We start from the raw sequence: 14,349 nt of genomic DNA, 5'->3' as shown, positions 1-14,349 counted from the left end.
CAAACATGAGGGATTTGTTTCCTGCCCGTCTCCAGATCAGCGGGGAGGCCAACAGAGCCACTGTCACCCAGCCCAGCTGCCCTCAGTTCACCTGCTCAAACTATTATTTACAGGGGCTGTGATGAAATTGTCAATCCTGCACTTCCAATTTAGGCCAAGAAAACAGTCTGCTGGCCTTTCCCAACCCTACAAGCAACCCCACCTTCTGGTTTCATTGCTGGAAACCTCAGAGCACACCTCCTCCTGCCATCAAAGCAAAGCTTCCAGCCCTGCATCTGCACACAATCATTTTTTTCTGAGGTGCTTCATTGCTCTCCAAGACTTTTCTCCCTGGACAGACACTCAGGATCTTCCAGGACACATAAGATGCTGATTTTTCCTTCTCATTGTCTTGTCAAAGAAACCTACAGAGGGAAAGAAAGGGGAAAGGGGGGATTTGCTTCCCCCTCTAACTTGCCTTTTAGAAAAAACAATCATCTCTGTGGTACCCACAATCCCTTACAGTAGAAAATAAAATGGGCACAAGAGTATATACAAGGGATATATGTCACACTGCATTAAAAAAATAATCTGGAATTAGTTGTTTCAAAGGTGAAGAAAGCCATGAGGGAATAGCAGGGGGCTGAATTTCTGTCTGACACATACACCAGCACAGTGAAAAATTGCTGTCAGCACTGGAAAACTGCCCATCATGTGAGTGGGTTTAGCAGACAACGAGCTGCAGGACATGGGCACAAATCCATCTGGCCTGGAGAGGGAAAATGCCAGGGAGCAGCACTGAGCATCCATGAACACACCATTCCCAGAAAACACCTTAAAAATGCTCTGAAGTGCTGTGTGGGGCACTTGGCCTTCCTCCACCCCATCTCCATGGCTCTCAGTCCCGTGTTGTGATATAATCAGGCTGTCCTAGAAAATTATTATGGGTGCAGTGAGCTCATGGATGCTCTCAGCATCCTCACACGTGCTGCCAGCAGCGTCCAGCTCCACTGCCCCTCCATCCCTCTCCACCTTTTCCTTGTGTCCCAGGTGAAGGTTTCCTTGTGAGAGGAATGAGGGATTTGTCTTTACAAACAAGCTGTAGATCTGCTGGTACTGAAAGATAAAAGAAACAATGGGATGGATTCCACCGATTGATGAATGGTAAAGATATTTGCCTTTACAAACAAACTGTAGATTTGCTGATAAATGAAATTGGATATCGGAAGATGAAAGAAGCAACGGGGAAAAACAATTAATTCCATAAGAATTAAAAATTAAAAGGTGGAGTTATACATTAGAGGGGAATCTCAGTTATCAGGTGTTTGGGAAGTCTGTACCTCTCAAGGACCTCAGCCAACGGGGAAAGAGATAGGGAAATGAAGCCGGGAAATTTGGATAAAAGGAGGCTGCGTACTCCAAAACTTTAAGAGATCCCAGGGGAATGCCCCACGGCCTGTCCCTTTATTCGAATAAAGCAAAAAGGACTCCTCTGTCTCCTTTTCGGACATAAACCTCTGGTGTTTGTGGATTAATTTTCCTGGCACTTGTGCCCCAGGTGGAGGGAGAGACCCTGCGCTGCTCGAGGGGAAAAGCATCACGCCTTTGTCGGGCAGGGCTTCCAAGAGCCCGTGGGCATCCCGCAGCGCCCTGGGGCCCCGCAGGCAGGTGGCCAGCGCCGGGAAGGCTCGGCTGGCCGTGGGTGGACCCGGTAGGCTCGCCACGCCTCCCGCCACCCCGGCCAAGCCCCGGTGCCATCGGGATCCGGCGGGGCGAGCATCACCCGAGCCGCGCCGGGGACGGAGCGCACCGAGAGCCGCGGGCCATGGTGAGTGGCTGCCGGCAGAGCCGGCTGATGGTTCTGCCTTCTCCAAGGCGGGAATGTTTCGGAGGCTGCGAGGAGAGGCAGGAGGGAAGGGAGGAAGGAGCAGAGCGCTGTGCTCTGGTTAATCAGTAACGCGGCGGCTCCGCCGGCCGCTGCTGCGTTTCCAAAGGCAGCGCTCTCCGGGCTCGCAGGGAAAGGGATCCGACACAAACGACCCCTCCCCTCTCGTTCTGTAGGGCAAGGACGACCCCCATATGTGCTCCATCTGCACAAGCCCGCAATACACTCAGGCCAGCTGGAAATCTGCTTTTCCACAGCGCCAAAAAGACCGTGGGCCTTGTGGAATACACCATTCCACTCCAGACCCAAGCCCTTGGAATTCCGGCCCCAAAAACTTGGGGATTCCAAGCTTAGAACTCTCAGAATTTCAGCCTGAAAATCCTGGGAATTTCTGCCCCAAAAGCCTGGGCCATTCCTGCCCCAAAACCCCAGGAATTCTGGCCCCAAAAAACCTGGAAATTTTGGTCTCAAAATCCTGCCCGCTCACCCAGGGCTGTCTCCCCTGTGCCTTCTCCTTGGCGGAAATTCTGCCTTTCATTAGGAAAAAATTCTTCCCAGTGAGCATGGAACAGGGTGCCCAAAGGAGCTGTGGCTGCCCCTGGATCTCTGGAAGTGTTCAAGGCCAGGTTGGGCAGGGCTTGGAGCACCTGGGATAGTGGAAGGTGTCCCTGCCCATGGCAGGGGGTGGAACTGGATGGCCTTTAAGTTCCCTTTCCAGCCCAAACCATTCCATGATTCTATAAAAGGGAAAAATTTAGTTAGAGCAAAGAAGGTTCAGATTCTCCCAATTTCCCATGTCGGTTCCTTGGTTTCCTGTTGGCAAAAAACCAAAACTTAAAATCCCAACTTTTTGGCAGTTGAGAAGCAGCAGAAGAAAACAGAATAATTTCATTTCCCTAATGAGAAGAGTGTGTTTTAAAGGAATGAGGGCACATGAAGGCATTGTCAGCATGACAAAGCCAGCAGTCCTGGGGTGGAGAAGGATGGATTGGAGCAGGATGGAGGGTAGGGGGGTGCTCCAGGCTCTGGGTGCTCTATGGGCCAAACCTCAGCCTGCCCATGGAGGAGCTGGGCTGGAAAAAGCCCCGGGGGCCATCCTCCCACAGAGTCACAATGGAGAAAAAGAACAATTACACCACATCTCTCTGTTGCTGTGCCCAGGGAAGGCTGGTTTGGAACCCAGCCCCCTGCATCCATACCCCTCTGCTCCAAGCAGCTTTTACCTTTCCTCCCTTTAGCACCGCAAAGGGTTTCAGCCCCTGGTCCCAAATTCTGCCCTACCCCCACCAGAGGCCCCGGGGGTCCCCCCCTGCCAGAGCCCTGTGCAGAGCCATCCTCTGTCCCCACGTTATCCAGTTGCTAAGCTACCTGTGCCCGGCTTATCACACCATCAGCAGGGAAGGGCAACGGCCCGGGGTTTATTGAGCTAAGTCATGTTTACTCACTGCCTTCCCTCCCAGCACAGCTGCCGTTGACATTTGGGGGTGGGGAGGGGTCATCCAAAATGCAGTGAGGCCAAAATGCAAGGAGGGGCTTCCCCAAAAATCCAGGGGGACAGGAAAGATCCCAGCCACCCCACACTAGGGTTCAGTGACAGCCTGGCACTCCCCACTCCATGCAGTCAAAGGGTCCTGGCTACACAGACAGGCAGCCATGGGAGTGGGGTATCATCTTTCCAGTCTTCCCCAAAACGTGCAAGAACCACCCACAAAAACATTCATTTCACAGCTGGCTCTTTGGTTTTGTACAGCCTGTGAGCAGGAAAACCACAGGAGAGGATTATCTGCCTCAGCTGCCCAATGCCAATTCTGAGCATTGATGCCCAAGCAAAGTGTGTCTGATCAAATACCCACAAAAAACTGGGCCAGATTTGTCAAGGCTCATACTTGGCTCTATAGCACATAAAGGAAATTACAAAGAGGTCTGGAAAGATCAACTCACCCAAACCTGCCAGAGCTCAAGGAGTGCTTGGACAATGCTCTCAGCACATGGTGAGATTCTTGGGGCTGTCCTGTGCAGGGCCAGGAGTTGGAATTTGATGATCCTTGTGGGTCCTTTCCAACCCAGAACAATCTGTGATTCTGTGAAAGAATTTTAATTGCCAGTACATAACATTTCAGAGAGCACAGCCCCTCTGCACTTACTCCTGCCTTCCCCACTGAGCCAGAACAGAGATGGCTTGGGCAGCCTCCATCCCCAAGAGCTTCATTTTAGTTTCATCTCTGCCTATAAACACTCCTCAAAGCCAAGAACTGCTGCTTCCCCACCACTACCCCTTAAAAACTAAATACCAGCAGCTCTGCCCAAGGCAGAGCTCAACCACAATCCCTCCCTCTGCCCTTTGTTCCTCACAGGCAGAAACAGCCTCTTAAAATCCATTGTAATATAAAGGAGATGGAAGAAGGAGCTGTACTGCAGCTTAGTGTGACTCATCTCTGACCCAAACCACTTTTTTCTCTTCAAAAGCAGGCTCCAAATAAATAAATAAAATAAATAAATAAATAAATAAGCACTCCTGCTTTGGGAACCCTAAAGCAACTCTCAGAACTAGAATGATCACAAGAGCTTCAGCTTTTTAAGCTTTTTTTTTTTTTTTCCCCAGAAGATTATATGTAAAAGAAAATGCATTTTGGAGTTTAACTTCACACAGGTATCATTTCATAGTACCTCAGGCACTGTGGGAGGTGTTGCAGGTTGAGAGGACAGAAGGGACCAGCAGGATGCATTCCAGGCAGGGAGCACAGGACATGGATATTCCAAACCCTCCCACCCACGCTGCAGCTGCCTCCATGTTCCCACAACTCCACAACCCATGGGATTGCTCTGAACATGCCACTTCTGCCACACTGACCTGCTCCTTTTCACTTTCCTTTCCTTGCCAGGCAGGAAAAGCCCACAGGCTGAGCACAGAGGAGAGGGAGCAGCTGCTGCCAAACCTGCGAGCCGTGGGGTGGAACGAGGTGGAAGGCAGAGATGCCATCTTCAAAGAGTTCCACTTCAAGGACTTCAACCGGGTACAACCCATGGAAAACTCACAGAATATGCCAGACCTTAAACTTGATTGGGTTATGTAGACATAGGCAGTGTAAAATTGATAGTGATGGGGTGAAAAACGATATATTTAGAGTTAACTTTTCCTTCTTACACTGCAGGCCTTTGGCTTTATGACCAGAGTGGCTCTACAGGCAGAAAAACTGGATCATCATCCTGAATGGTTCAATGTGTACAATAAGGTAAGAAACACAGATGGTGGGGACAAAGCAGAGCACATCAGGGAGCAGCTCCCTTTTTTGAGGGATAAAACAGGAGCAGCAAGTCCTGCTCTCATCAGCAGGATCTCTTCCCTCAGATGCTATTCCCAGCCTACAGCTGTCGCAGATCCTTTCCTTTTTCATGGTCCAGCTGAGCAGTAGCTGCTAAAGGCTAGCACCAGGATTGCTTTTTAAAATCTGTATCAAGTAGCAGCCACAGGAAAGCTTCTGAGGAAAGAGTGAGTTGAGAATGGGCACAGGTGGCTGCTGTGACCAAGGCAGGGGTGGCAGTGACAGCTTATGGCCAGGATGAGCTGTAGGAAGAAGAAAAATCAGGCAAAGTGACAGAGCACCTCTTCCACCCCAAGGAACTTTGCTAACAAATTTGGAGCTCCTGTGCCTCATCAGATGCAGCACTGGGGAAACCAGCCCTGCTGTTTCTGTCAACAACACTTGCCTGTCTGTCTGCTTCAGGTTCACATCACCTTGAGCACCCACGACTGCGGGGGTTTATCGGAGCGGGACATCAACCTGGCCAGCTTCATCGAGCAGGTGGCAGCTTCCCTCTCCTGAGCAGGGATCCATGCTGCCAAAATCCCACTGTGCCCTGCCTAGATGGCTGCACCCAGAGCCTTTTCCCACTTCCAAGCTGGATCCTGGATCCAGACAGCGCTAACACCTCGCCAACCTCCCCCAGTGCAGCTCAGATGGATGGAGGCATTTCTCCTGGTGCCATGTATCCATCTCTGATCCTGCCAATTCCATCCTACAGCCCCTCCTTAGCCGTGTGATCCCACACCCCCAACTGCTGAGCCTCTTAACAGGAATCACTCATACCACAGTCATGGAATTGGGTGGGAAGGAACCTTAAAGATCACCTCATTCCACCCCTGGCATGGGCAGGGACACCTTCCACCATCCCAGGCTGCTCCCAGTCCCATCCAGCCTGGCCTGGGACACTGCCAGGGATCCAGGGGCAGCCACAGCTGCTCTGGGCACCCTGTGCCAGGGCCTGCCCACCCTCACAGGGAAGAATTCCTTCCCAATATCCCATCTATTCTGTGTGAATCCATTCCCCCTCGTCCTCTTACTACACATTCTTGTAAAAAGTCCTTCTCCATGTTTCTTGTCAGTTCTTTCAAGGTACTGGAAGGCTGTACTTAGGTCATCCAAAAGCTTCTCTTCTCTGGGCTGAACAATCCCAATTCTCTCAGCCTTCCCTCACAGCAGAGGTGCTCCATCCCCTTTGATCATCTTGGTGCCTCCCCTGGACTCTCTCCAACAGGTCGATCCCTTCCAGAGTCAAGTAACACCACTGCACCAGTAAATCTGTCCAGAGCCTGCCCCCATCCAGCCCCTCTTGTTGCTGCTCGCCTCCTGGAACGTGCTTTTTGCCCAAAACATGTTTTGTGAACCCTCTGGCTTCTCTGTAACCAAGCAGCAAACATGCTGTGCAATTTGTCATGGCTGTAACCCTCTCCAGCAGTATTACATGAGGCACGTGGTCTCACCCTGACTGCAGCCAGCCTTTAGCAGGGCACCAACTGCAAGTGTTTACAATAAACATCTCATTTAACCCAATGGCTCTTTGGAAAGGGGCCTCACTGATCAAGTTACACCAACAGGTTTTTCCTGAGGGCAGGTACTGCCCTGACTGCTCTCAAGGAGGTGCTTCTGCCACAGAAAAATTTCACACAGAAATGGCAGGTGCCTTCAATTCACAGTGATTGGGTCAGAAAGACAAAGAGATGATCAAAGCCAGGGCAGGTAAAAACTGCTTGTGTAAAATCACAGCTGTGCCACAGCCAAGGTACAAACACAGGCAAAGTACAACCAAAAGGCATAAAAGCAGCACAGCATCAGGGCAAGGGTTGCTTGGGGTGGAATACTTCCCAAGAAGAGGTTGTGGGTGGATTTGGTGGTACAAGATTTTCACCAATACAATGAGCAATCTCATATGAAGCCAACAGCATTTGCTTTCAGCACAAGTCTGGGGAAAAACACTACAAACACCCAGTTCATGTCTTTTTTTCTTCTCCTTTTTTAACCCTTTCAAGTTCTACAAAGTATTAATAGAAAATCCATAGCTCTTAACTTCCAGCATCCTTGAACATCACACACAAGATGCAGACACAGACACCACCTTCATTTTCCCAGAAGGACAGAGCAGCCCTCAGGCAGAGTTAGTAAGATTCATAAACCATCCTCTCTGCCACAGACCAGGCTGTGCATGAGCAAATTCCAGGAACAACAGGTCCCTATCCATTCAGACAAGCACTGAAGCAGAAAAACAAGAGCTCAGTTAGCATAGATAACTAAACGCACCATTTTAATACAAACCAGGCCCATTTTCACCAGCTCTCCAGCTGCCTCCAGTTCAACAGTGGCAAATCAGAGCAAAGCAGAAAACTGCTGGCAGATCAACTCATCCCATTTGTCCATTAAAAAGTCCTTGTGGATTTATTGGGCAAGGTATTATTTTGTTGTATGCAACCCTTCCGCTCCCCTCTCCCCCGAGTCATCAGAAAAGTGCAGATGAAATCCATGGCATGAAGACACACATCTCTTCTTGGTCCATCCCATTGGATATTCTTCATTCTAGTACCTAAAAACAGGTGAATCCCTTGGGAGTTCTTTGCACAAGCAACAGATTGAGTGTCCCGCTTGGAAAACCTGAAAATCCTGCATGAATTAACAGTGGCAAGGATCCCTCCAGGTCTAAAAGTACCATCCAGTTTCAGATCATAATCCAGTTCATCAAATTCTTTTTTTTTTTTGTCCTTGAAACAATCACACAGCCTGTAAATCCGTATTTCCAAGACCATTTGGCATGATAAAGTAAATGCAGATTACATGTTAGATGACAAGGATGAATAAAAACTACACACCAGGGAATTACAGTGGCCTATTCCTGACCACAGGATTACATTTACAGTACAGGACAAATACACGTGGAACAATTAAACCCACAAATATTATTAATAAGCAAAGCCCAGGATAGAATACATTGACTTACAAATAACATCTTCAAATACATCCAAAAATGTGAAATGGAGCACTGATCTGTTAGATCCACCTACTTCCTGGGAGGAAAATGCAACCAGGGAAGGAAGAGAAGGGAGTTTCGCTCTCCTTCAGCCCACCCCAATCCACCCCTTCTTTCTTTTAAAGCAGAAACAAAAAGAGTACCTCCCTTTTTTTTGTTTTGTTAAATCTCGGTTCCAAAGAGAACCATCACAGTAGCCAGACACTGAAGACTTGTCTCCAAAGTACTGCAAACTCAGAGACACAGTAATGGTCATATTGGCAAGACCTTGAGGGAACAAATAGGTCCAATACAAACTGCCAGAGCTGAGAGTCTCTCTCTCATCAAGAGACTCTCAGGCAATTCAATGATTTCAAAAGGGCTCAGAGACTTGCATGAAGTCATCAAGCTCAGGGCAGATGGCCAAAATGCTTGTGTCTCCCACCACAAGGAATAAAGCTGTTGGAAAGCCAGGATCCTTCCTACAGTGGCTGGGCCCAAGGCTGGGCTGGTTTGTGCAGAAGCTGGTCAGCGACTTTCTCATTCCTTAAAATTCCTGTGCTTCAGGCTAACAGGCTACAGCAGAGAGATGCCTTCAGATGTCCTTCACAGGACTGTGCAGACACAGCATGAAGTCTTCACCCACATGTGGGATTTTTGCCTGGGAAACTCTCTGCTCCATGCAAAAAGCTGAGAGGAAACATGGGAAAGCCCTGCAGGAGAAACTCCAACACTACTTGAGAGATTCTGACTTGTCCTCGAGGCCACAACTGCCTCACAAGGCTGTGCTGGGAAAACTCTCTCACCCTAAAAACAGCAGGGAAAAATAGGAAGGCTGAGCCACATGCCCAAGGCTGGAACACCTCTGACTTGCTGCATCCTTTCCTCAGCTTCTCCCAGCATCTTTGTAATACTGTGAAGGGACTTGGCTCATTACAACTACTACCTAACAGGCAAGGGTGCTTCCTCTGAGGCCAGCCTGCCTTTGAGGTCTGTTTTCAGAATTAGTACCATAAAGAAACGACCACAACCAAGGTCATGGTCAAACAGCTGAACCCTCCAACCATCCCTGGCATGCCACAAAAAAAAAAAAGCCAGAGAAGCATCAAGGCACAATGGTGAATGCCCTTTTGAGAATGTGCCTTAAAAGAATCAGTGCAAAGAGTTGAGATTACTGCTATTACAAAAGTCACCTTTTTGATACTAAAAGACCGTGGTTATAAAAACCGTCTGCGCGACGTCCCTGGCTGTGACACGGGCCAGGCCTGGCTCTGCTACAGCATGAGGGGACAGTGTAAAACCTTCAAGTTCTGAACATGAAATGAGCTCTGCACCTCCCTCTAGATTTGTGCAAGGAAAACAGCACTCCTGGGTGGTCAATGCATGTCTTCTACAAGAGGCAGGGGAGCAAAACAGCCACGATGTAGCCGGGGTTTTCAGTACCATCCAGTTCCTCTCCCTACACCACCTGCTTGATTTCTATTTCTGCTGTTGTTCAAGAGATTCCACAAAAGGATTCTGTGTTGTTTTTTTCCTCCCCCTCAGCAGATATTGATTGCAGCCTCATTGAGATCTCCAGAGGGGATTTCAAAAGGAGGCAGTGACTACCTTCTCTCTGCCAATTTATCAGCTCTGCATTACACAGATATAAGGCTCCTAGCACGGTCTGTTAAATGCAGCAGCTTACAGGAATACTCAAGAGAACACAGAATTTCCAATTTGCTGTCTACCATTAACTTCTGGAAAGATTGGAGCCGCAGAACACAATGTGAGAACTCAAATTTAACACTTGGCTGGACACTGATCTGAGGAGAAACAACAACTGAGGAATGAAGTGACATGCAGAATACCTGAGGAATTCGGAGGTGTGGAATGGACATTCAATTCACCATCAACAGCCATGATGAAAACAGGCAGGGGGGAGGGAGGAAAAGCCCTAAAACTGAAATTGGGCATGAAAACAATGCAGATTTCAGAACAGACTAAGACAGAGGAGGAATTTTTCCAGACCAAGCCACCCTCAGACCTGCAATTGTAAGAACTGCAATCTCTTTGCCTAGGAAACCTTTGGAACCACCCCAGTGCTGGCTGGCAAGGCACTGATTGTTGCACTGCAGTCAGTGGTGGCCGGGAGAGCCGTTCATGTGCTTCTCACTGCTGGGAACATCCGTGCTGTAGAGGCCATCCAGGTATGCCTGGGAAATCTCTGCTACCAGGCTCCTGTCTGGGACAGACTGTGCCATTCCATAGATGGCTCCCTAAGCAGAGAAGAGCAGGCTGTTACACAGGAGAAACACTCTCAGCCCAACAGCCCCTCACACTGTGCTGCCCTCCTCACCATGCCAGTGGTCTTGGCGTGGAGGTCCTTCATGATGTCCTGGATGCTGTCCCTGACATCCTTCAGGAACTGCTCGGCAACACCGGGCTTCGTGTGCAGCTGCGTGATGCAGAGATGGATGCTGGGCAGGCAGGGCAGAGAGAAGACATTAACCACCTCCACTACACACAGCTCCACGTTTTCTGAGCACCCAGCAGCAGCTGAGCCCTTCTGTGGCCTGGGGATAACTCTGGATCTCCTTACAACAGCATTCCCACTAAGGGTAATTCCTGCAAAATGCTTGCTGGAACCAGCTCCTTCTTCTTTCCTTACTTCACCGTTAGGTTAGTTTCTCACCTCATTCCAGGCACCTTTGGTGAGTAAAATGCAGCTGCCTGCAAGCACAATGACCCCTGCTACCCTTTCCTTCCTCTGCAGCTTTGAAGCCATCACCAGAAGGAAGCACACAACTCTGAACTATCACCTCAGGCTCTCTGGACTTTGCTTCACATGGCAAGTCAAAAATTTTTTTTCAGTCTGGAAGTACTGGCCCCTTTTGCCAACAAAAGCCCCATTTCCCACTTAAGGCAAGTCTCTGACAAAGCTTAATCTTACATTGAAAATGATCAGCCCTTCACTGTTGTTTTAATTTCCTCCATCTTCAGTGGGCAGGAGGATGACAGTGAAAATAAATAAACTGATCTACAAATCCTCAGTTAACTAAACAAGAGATAGAGCCTTGGTTATTTATATTTTTCTGCTTGTATTAGATAGAGGTAAATAGAAAGGGAGCCGCAGATATGTCCTCTGCCAGGCTCATTAAAATTAGTAGTACTTTATCTTCACTGCTATATAATGGCAATTACAAAAGTGATTTCTGCTCTGCAGAGGAAAATTCTACATACAATTTATCAGCTGTGGACAACAGTACTCAGCAAATCACAAGAGCTGTGTGGCCTGAAGCTGATCATCCTGCATACCCTGCCTAAATACATCACTCCACAGTCCCCACACACTCACCTTGGTGGAAACTGCAGGACATTCAAGTTCCATCCTTTTGCAGCCAGAAAATTAGATAATCGATAGATGTCAAAAGTGTCTGAGCCAATGGAGAGGACAGACACCTCTGGCTTCCCAAAAATGAAGATGCTATCAATTTTTCTCAACCTTGAAAAGAAGGAAAAAAAGAAGTGACTGATCAGGGTTACAGGGTTCAGGCATTCTGTCCACTCAGCTAGAGCCTTAAAGGTAAAGCTACAGAAGGGAACACATGGCAGCACATTCCCACCCTGCACCCAGCCTGGGCCATTGGGACTTGCCAGAGGACCTGGGTCATTACATACCCAAAAGTCAAGTAAACTCAGGAAGAAATGGAAAGGAGGGAAGGCAGAAAAGCAAGGGAAGACAGAAAATCAGCTTCTCTTACACAGCCACCCAAGCACCCCAACAAAGAAGAGTATAACCCTTCTTTTGTCCTCTCTCCAGATTCCCCCTCAGCCACAGCTGAAGCAGAAGGAATTCTCAAAGCCAGGCTGAATAAAGGTGTGCACACTGCTCCCATCTGTGTCCCTCAGATATCTGGGCACAAATGTTCTCCCAGAACTGCCCAGTAGGTCCCCCCCAGCAGATACCAGGTTGTTACAAAACAAAACAACAGCAGTTTAGGAGGAGGGGTCCAGCCCAGGGCTGAGGAGCAGGATCCAAACACTGAGGCACCCACATACTCAGACTCGAGGAAACGAGCAGTTTGAATGATCCTCTTCGTAGCCTCAACGTAGCCTGACTCTCCAATGTGCAGCAGGGTTGCCCAACATGCAGCTATGATCCCACCAGGCCTGGAGCCTGCCACAGAGGGGGAGGCATAAATTCCCCCTTGCCAGTCTGGGGCGATGAAGAACTGGTACTTCCTGTACTCCTTGTCACTGTAGAGCACCACCGAGGAGCCCTTGGGAGCGTAGCCATACTGCAAGGAGCACAGAAAGGGTTAGAAAGCAGCAAGAGGGCACAGGGATGCACCCAAGTCCTCACCCAGATCCCATTTGTTCATCTGCTGGACAGCAGAAGGCTCTGCAGAGGGCTTGAGACAGGCTGGATCCATGGGCAGAGGTTCAACAAGGCCAAGTGCCAGGCTGAGTCACAGCAACATTCTGCAGCTCCAGGCTGGGGCAGAGGGGTGGAAAGGGCCTTGGGGTGCTGGTGACAGTGGCTGTACATGTGGCAATGGCAGCTGGGCTGGATCAGGAATAGTGTGACCAGCAGGACCAGGACACTGATTGTCCCTCTGTGCTGGGGCCCTTGAGTGCTGTGTCCAGTTCTGGGCCCTCACATCCAGAGAGCCTTAGAGGGGCTGAAGCGTGTCCAGGAAAGGGTCTGGAGCCCCAGGAGCAGGTGAGGGAGCTGGGAAAGGGACTCAGCCTGGACAAAAGGAGGCTCAGGGAGGACCTTCTGGCTCTGCACAACTCCCAGCCAGGTGGGGGTCAGGTTGTGCTCAGAGAAAGCAAGTGATAGGACAAGAGGAAACAGCTTCAAGTTGTGCCAGGGGATGTTAAGGTTGGAAATAAGGAGAAATTTATTTGTGGAAGGGGGAAAAGGGGATGTCCAGGAAGGCAGTAGAGTCTCCATGCCTGGAGGTGTTCATGGAATGACTGGATGTGGCACTCAGTGCACTGATCTGGTTGATGAGGTGGGGATTGGTCACAGGCTGGACTCAATTTCGGAGGTCTTTTCCAGCCTGAGTGGTTCTGTACTTCAGCACATTGCACAAAGCACGTGAACAGAGCAGCCCCTACCCCTGCACCTCAGAGCTCCTCCACACAGTAGGGAAGAAATGTCCAAAGATGGCAGGATGGCAACAGGAGTCACACCCCAAAAATGCAAGCACTGGAAGACCCCTCTCCCCTCTCCTTACCTTGTGGGTGTCAGCAGAAATGCTGGTCACACCTTCCACACGGAAGTCAAAGGGACGCTTTAAGGGGAACCCTGCCTTGTCCATGAAAGCAATAAGGAATCCACCCAGGCAGGCATCCACATGGAAGGGGATTTTGTACTTCACTGCAAGCTGTGTGTGAACAAGAGATCAGGGAACAAAATGATGTGGCTGGGGCACCCAAACTCCAGTCACCAAAATGTATTGGCATTTCACAGTTCAATGTCCATTGAGCCCTTTGAGAACATCACAGCACTCTCAATGTGGCAATGTGGAAGGGCTGCTGTTGGTGATGTGCCTTTTCCTGCATTCCACACACAGGAAAAACAACTTGGCATTTTGGTAGTTTGCTGTGTTTGCCAAAGGAATGTGACAACATTGTCTGAAAGGAGTATCCATAATAAAGTAAAAGAGTGTGAGCTAAATGAACAGAAGGTCAGAGGCCCTGGCTGGTCACATACAAAATAAATAACTGGAACACAGAGAGGAAAGAAATCAAGAGGTGTGTTTGGAAAATAAGATCCCAGCTCTGACTCCTACTCTCTCCATACATTCCTCAGACTTCCTTATCAATTTTGCTGCAACCAGCAGGCCCTAAATCAAAGCCTTTTCACCAGGTGAGCCATTTGGGTGTTCTTTCCTCTCAGGCAGCAAAGAAAGAGCACTTGCTACATCCTACATTTGAGCTCATTTGAGGACAGTAATACTCTTCCCCCACCAAATTCACTGCTCATCATCCTGGAACCCCTCTACTCTTCTTGTGCTGGCTTTACTGCTACAACACACAAGTTCTTACAGGTAGGGGTGTCCTACCTCTGCCACCTCTTCAATGGGGTCCATAATTCCATGTGGGAACTGGGGAGCAGAACAGACCAGCATGGCTGTGTTCCTCGAGATGGCTCTCCTCATTGCCTGAAGATTTAAAGAGAGAAGATGCTCACATTCCATTTACCAAGTGCCATCCTG

The 14,349-nt window shown here is 49.2% G+C and overlaps 2 protein-coding genes across 2 annotated transcripts in view; one reads left to right on the top strand and one right to left on the bottom strand.

Annotated features, from left to right (window-relative positions):
• Positions 1-1,656: 1,656 nt before the first annotated feature.
• PCBD1 (pterin-4 alpha-carbinolamine dehydratase 1) lies at positions 1,657-8,002 on the top strand. The gene is made up of 4 exons (XM_079313014.1): positions 1,657-1,807; positions 4,747-4,878; positions 5,017-5,097; positions 5,590-8,002. Exons 1-4 carry the CDS (start codon positions 1,805-1,807, stop codon positions 5,686-5,688), a joined length of 315 nt encoding a protein of 104 aa, XP_079169140.1. The 5' UTR covers positions 1,657-1,804; the 3' UTR covers positions 5,689-8,002.
• The window catches only part of SGPL1 (sphingosine-1-phosphate lyase 1), a 28,353-nt gene continuing 21,429 nt past the window's right edge, over positions 7,426-14,349 (bottom strand). The window contains exons 9-14 of the mRNA XM_079313003.1: positions 14,197-14,295; positions 13,366-13,515; positions 12,182-12,420; positions 11,478-11,624; positions 10,479-10,599; positions 7,426-10,398 (exon numbers count right to left, since the gene is read on the bottom strand). Of these exons, the coding sequence (XP_079169129.1) occupies positions 10,258-10,398; positions 10,479-10,599; positions 11,478-11,624; positions 12,182-12,420; positions 13,366-13,515; positions 14,197-14,295 (897 nt within the window). The 3' untranslated portion in view covers positions 7,426-10,257. The remainder of the gene's footprint in view (positions 10,399-10,478; positions 10,600-11,477; positions 11,625-12,181; positions 12,421-13,365; positions 13,516-14,196; positions 14,296-14,349) is intronic.

This window comes from Erithacus rubecula, assembly GCF_903797595.1.
Source record: "Erithacus rubecula genome assembly, chromosome: 9".
Lineage (NCBI taxonomy): Eukaryota > Metazoa > Chordata > Aves > Passeriformes > Muscicapidae > Erithacus > Erithacus rubecula.
This window is presented reverse-complemented; position numbering and strand designations above follow the sequence as displayed.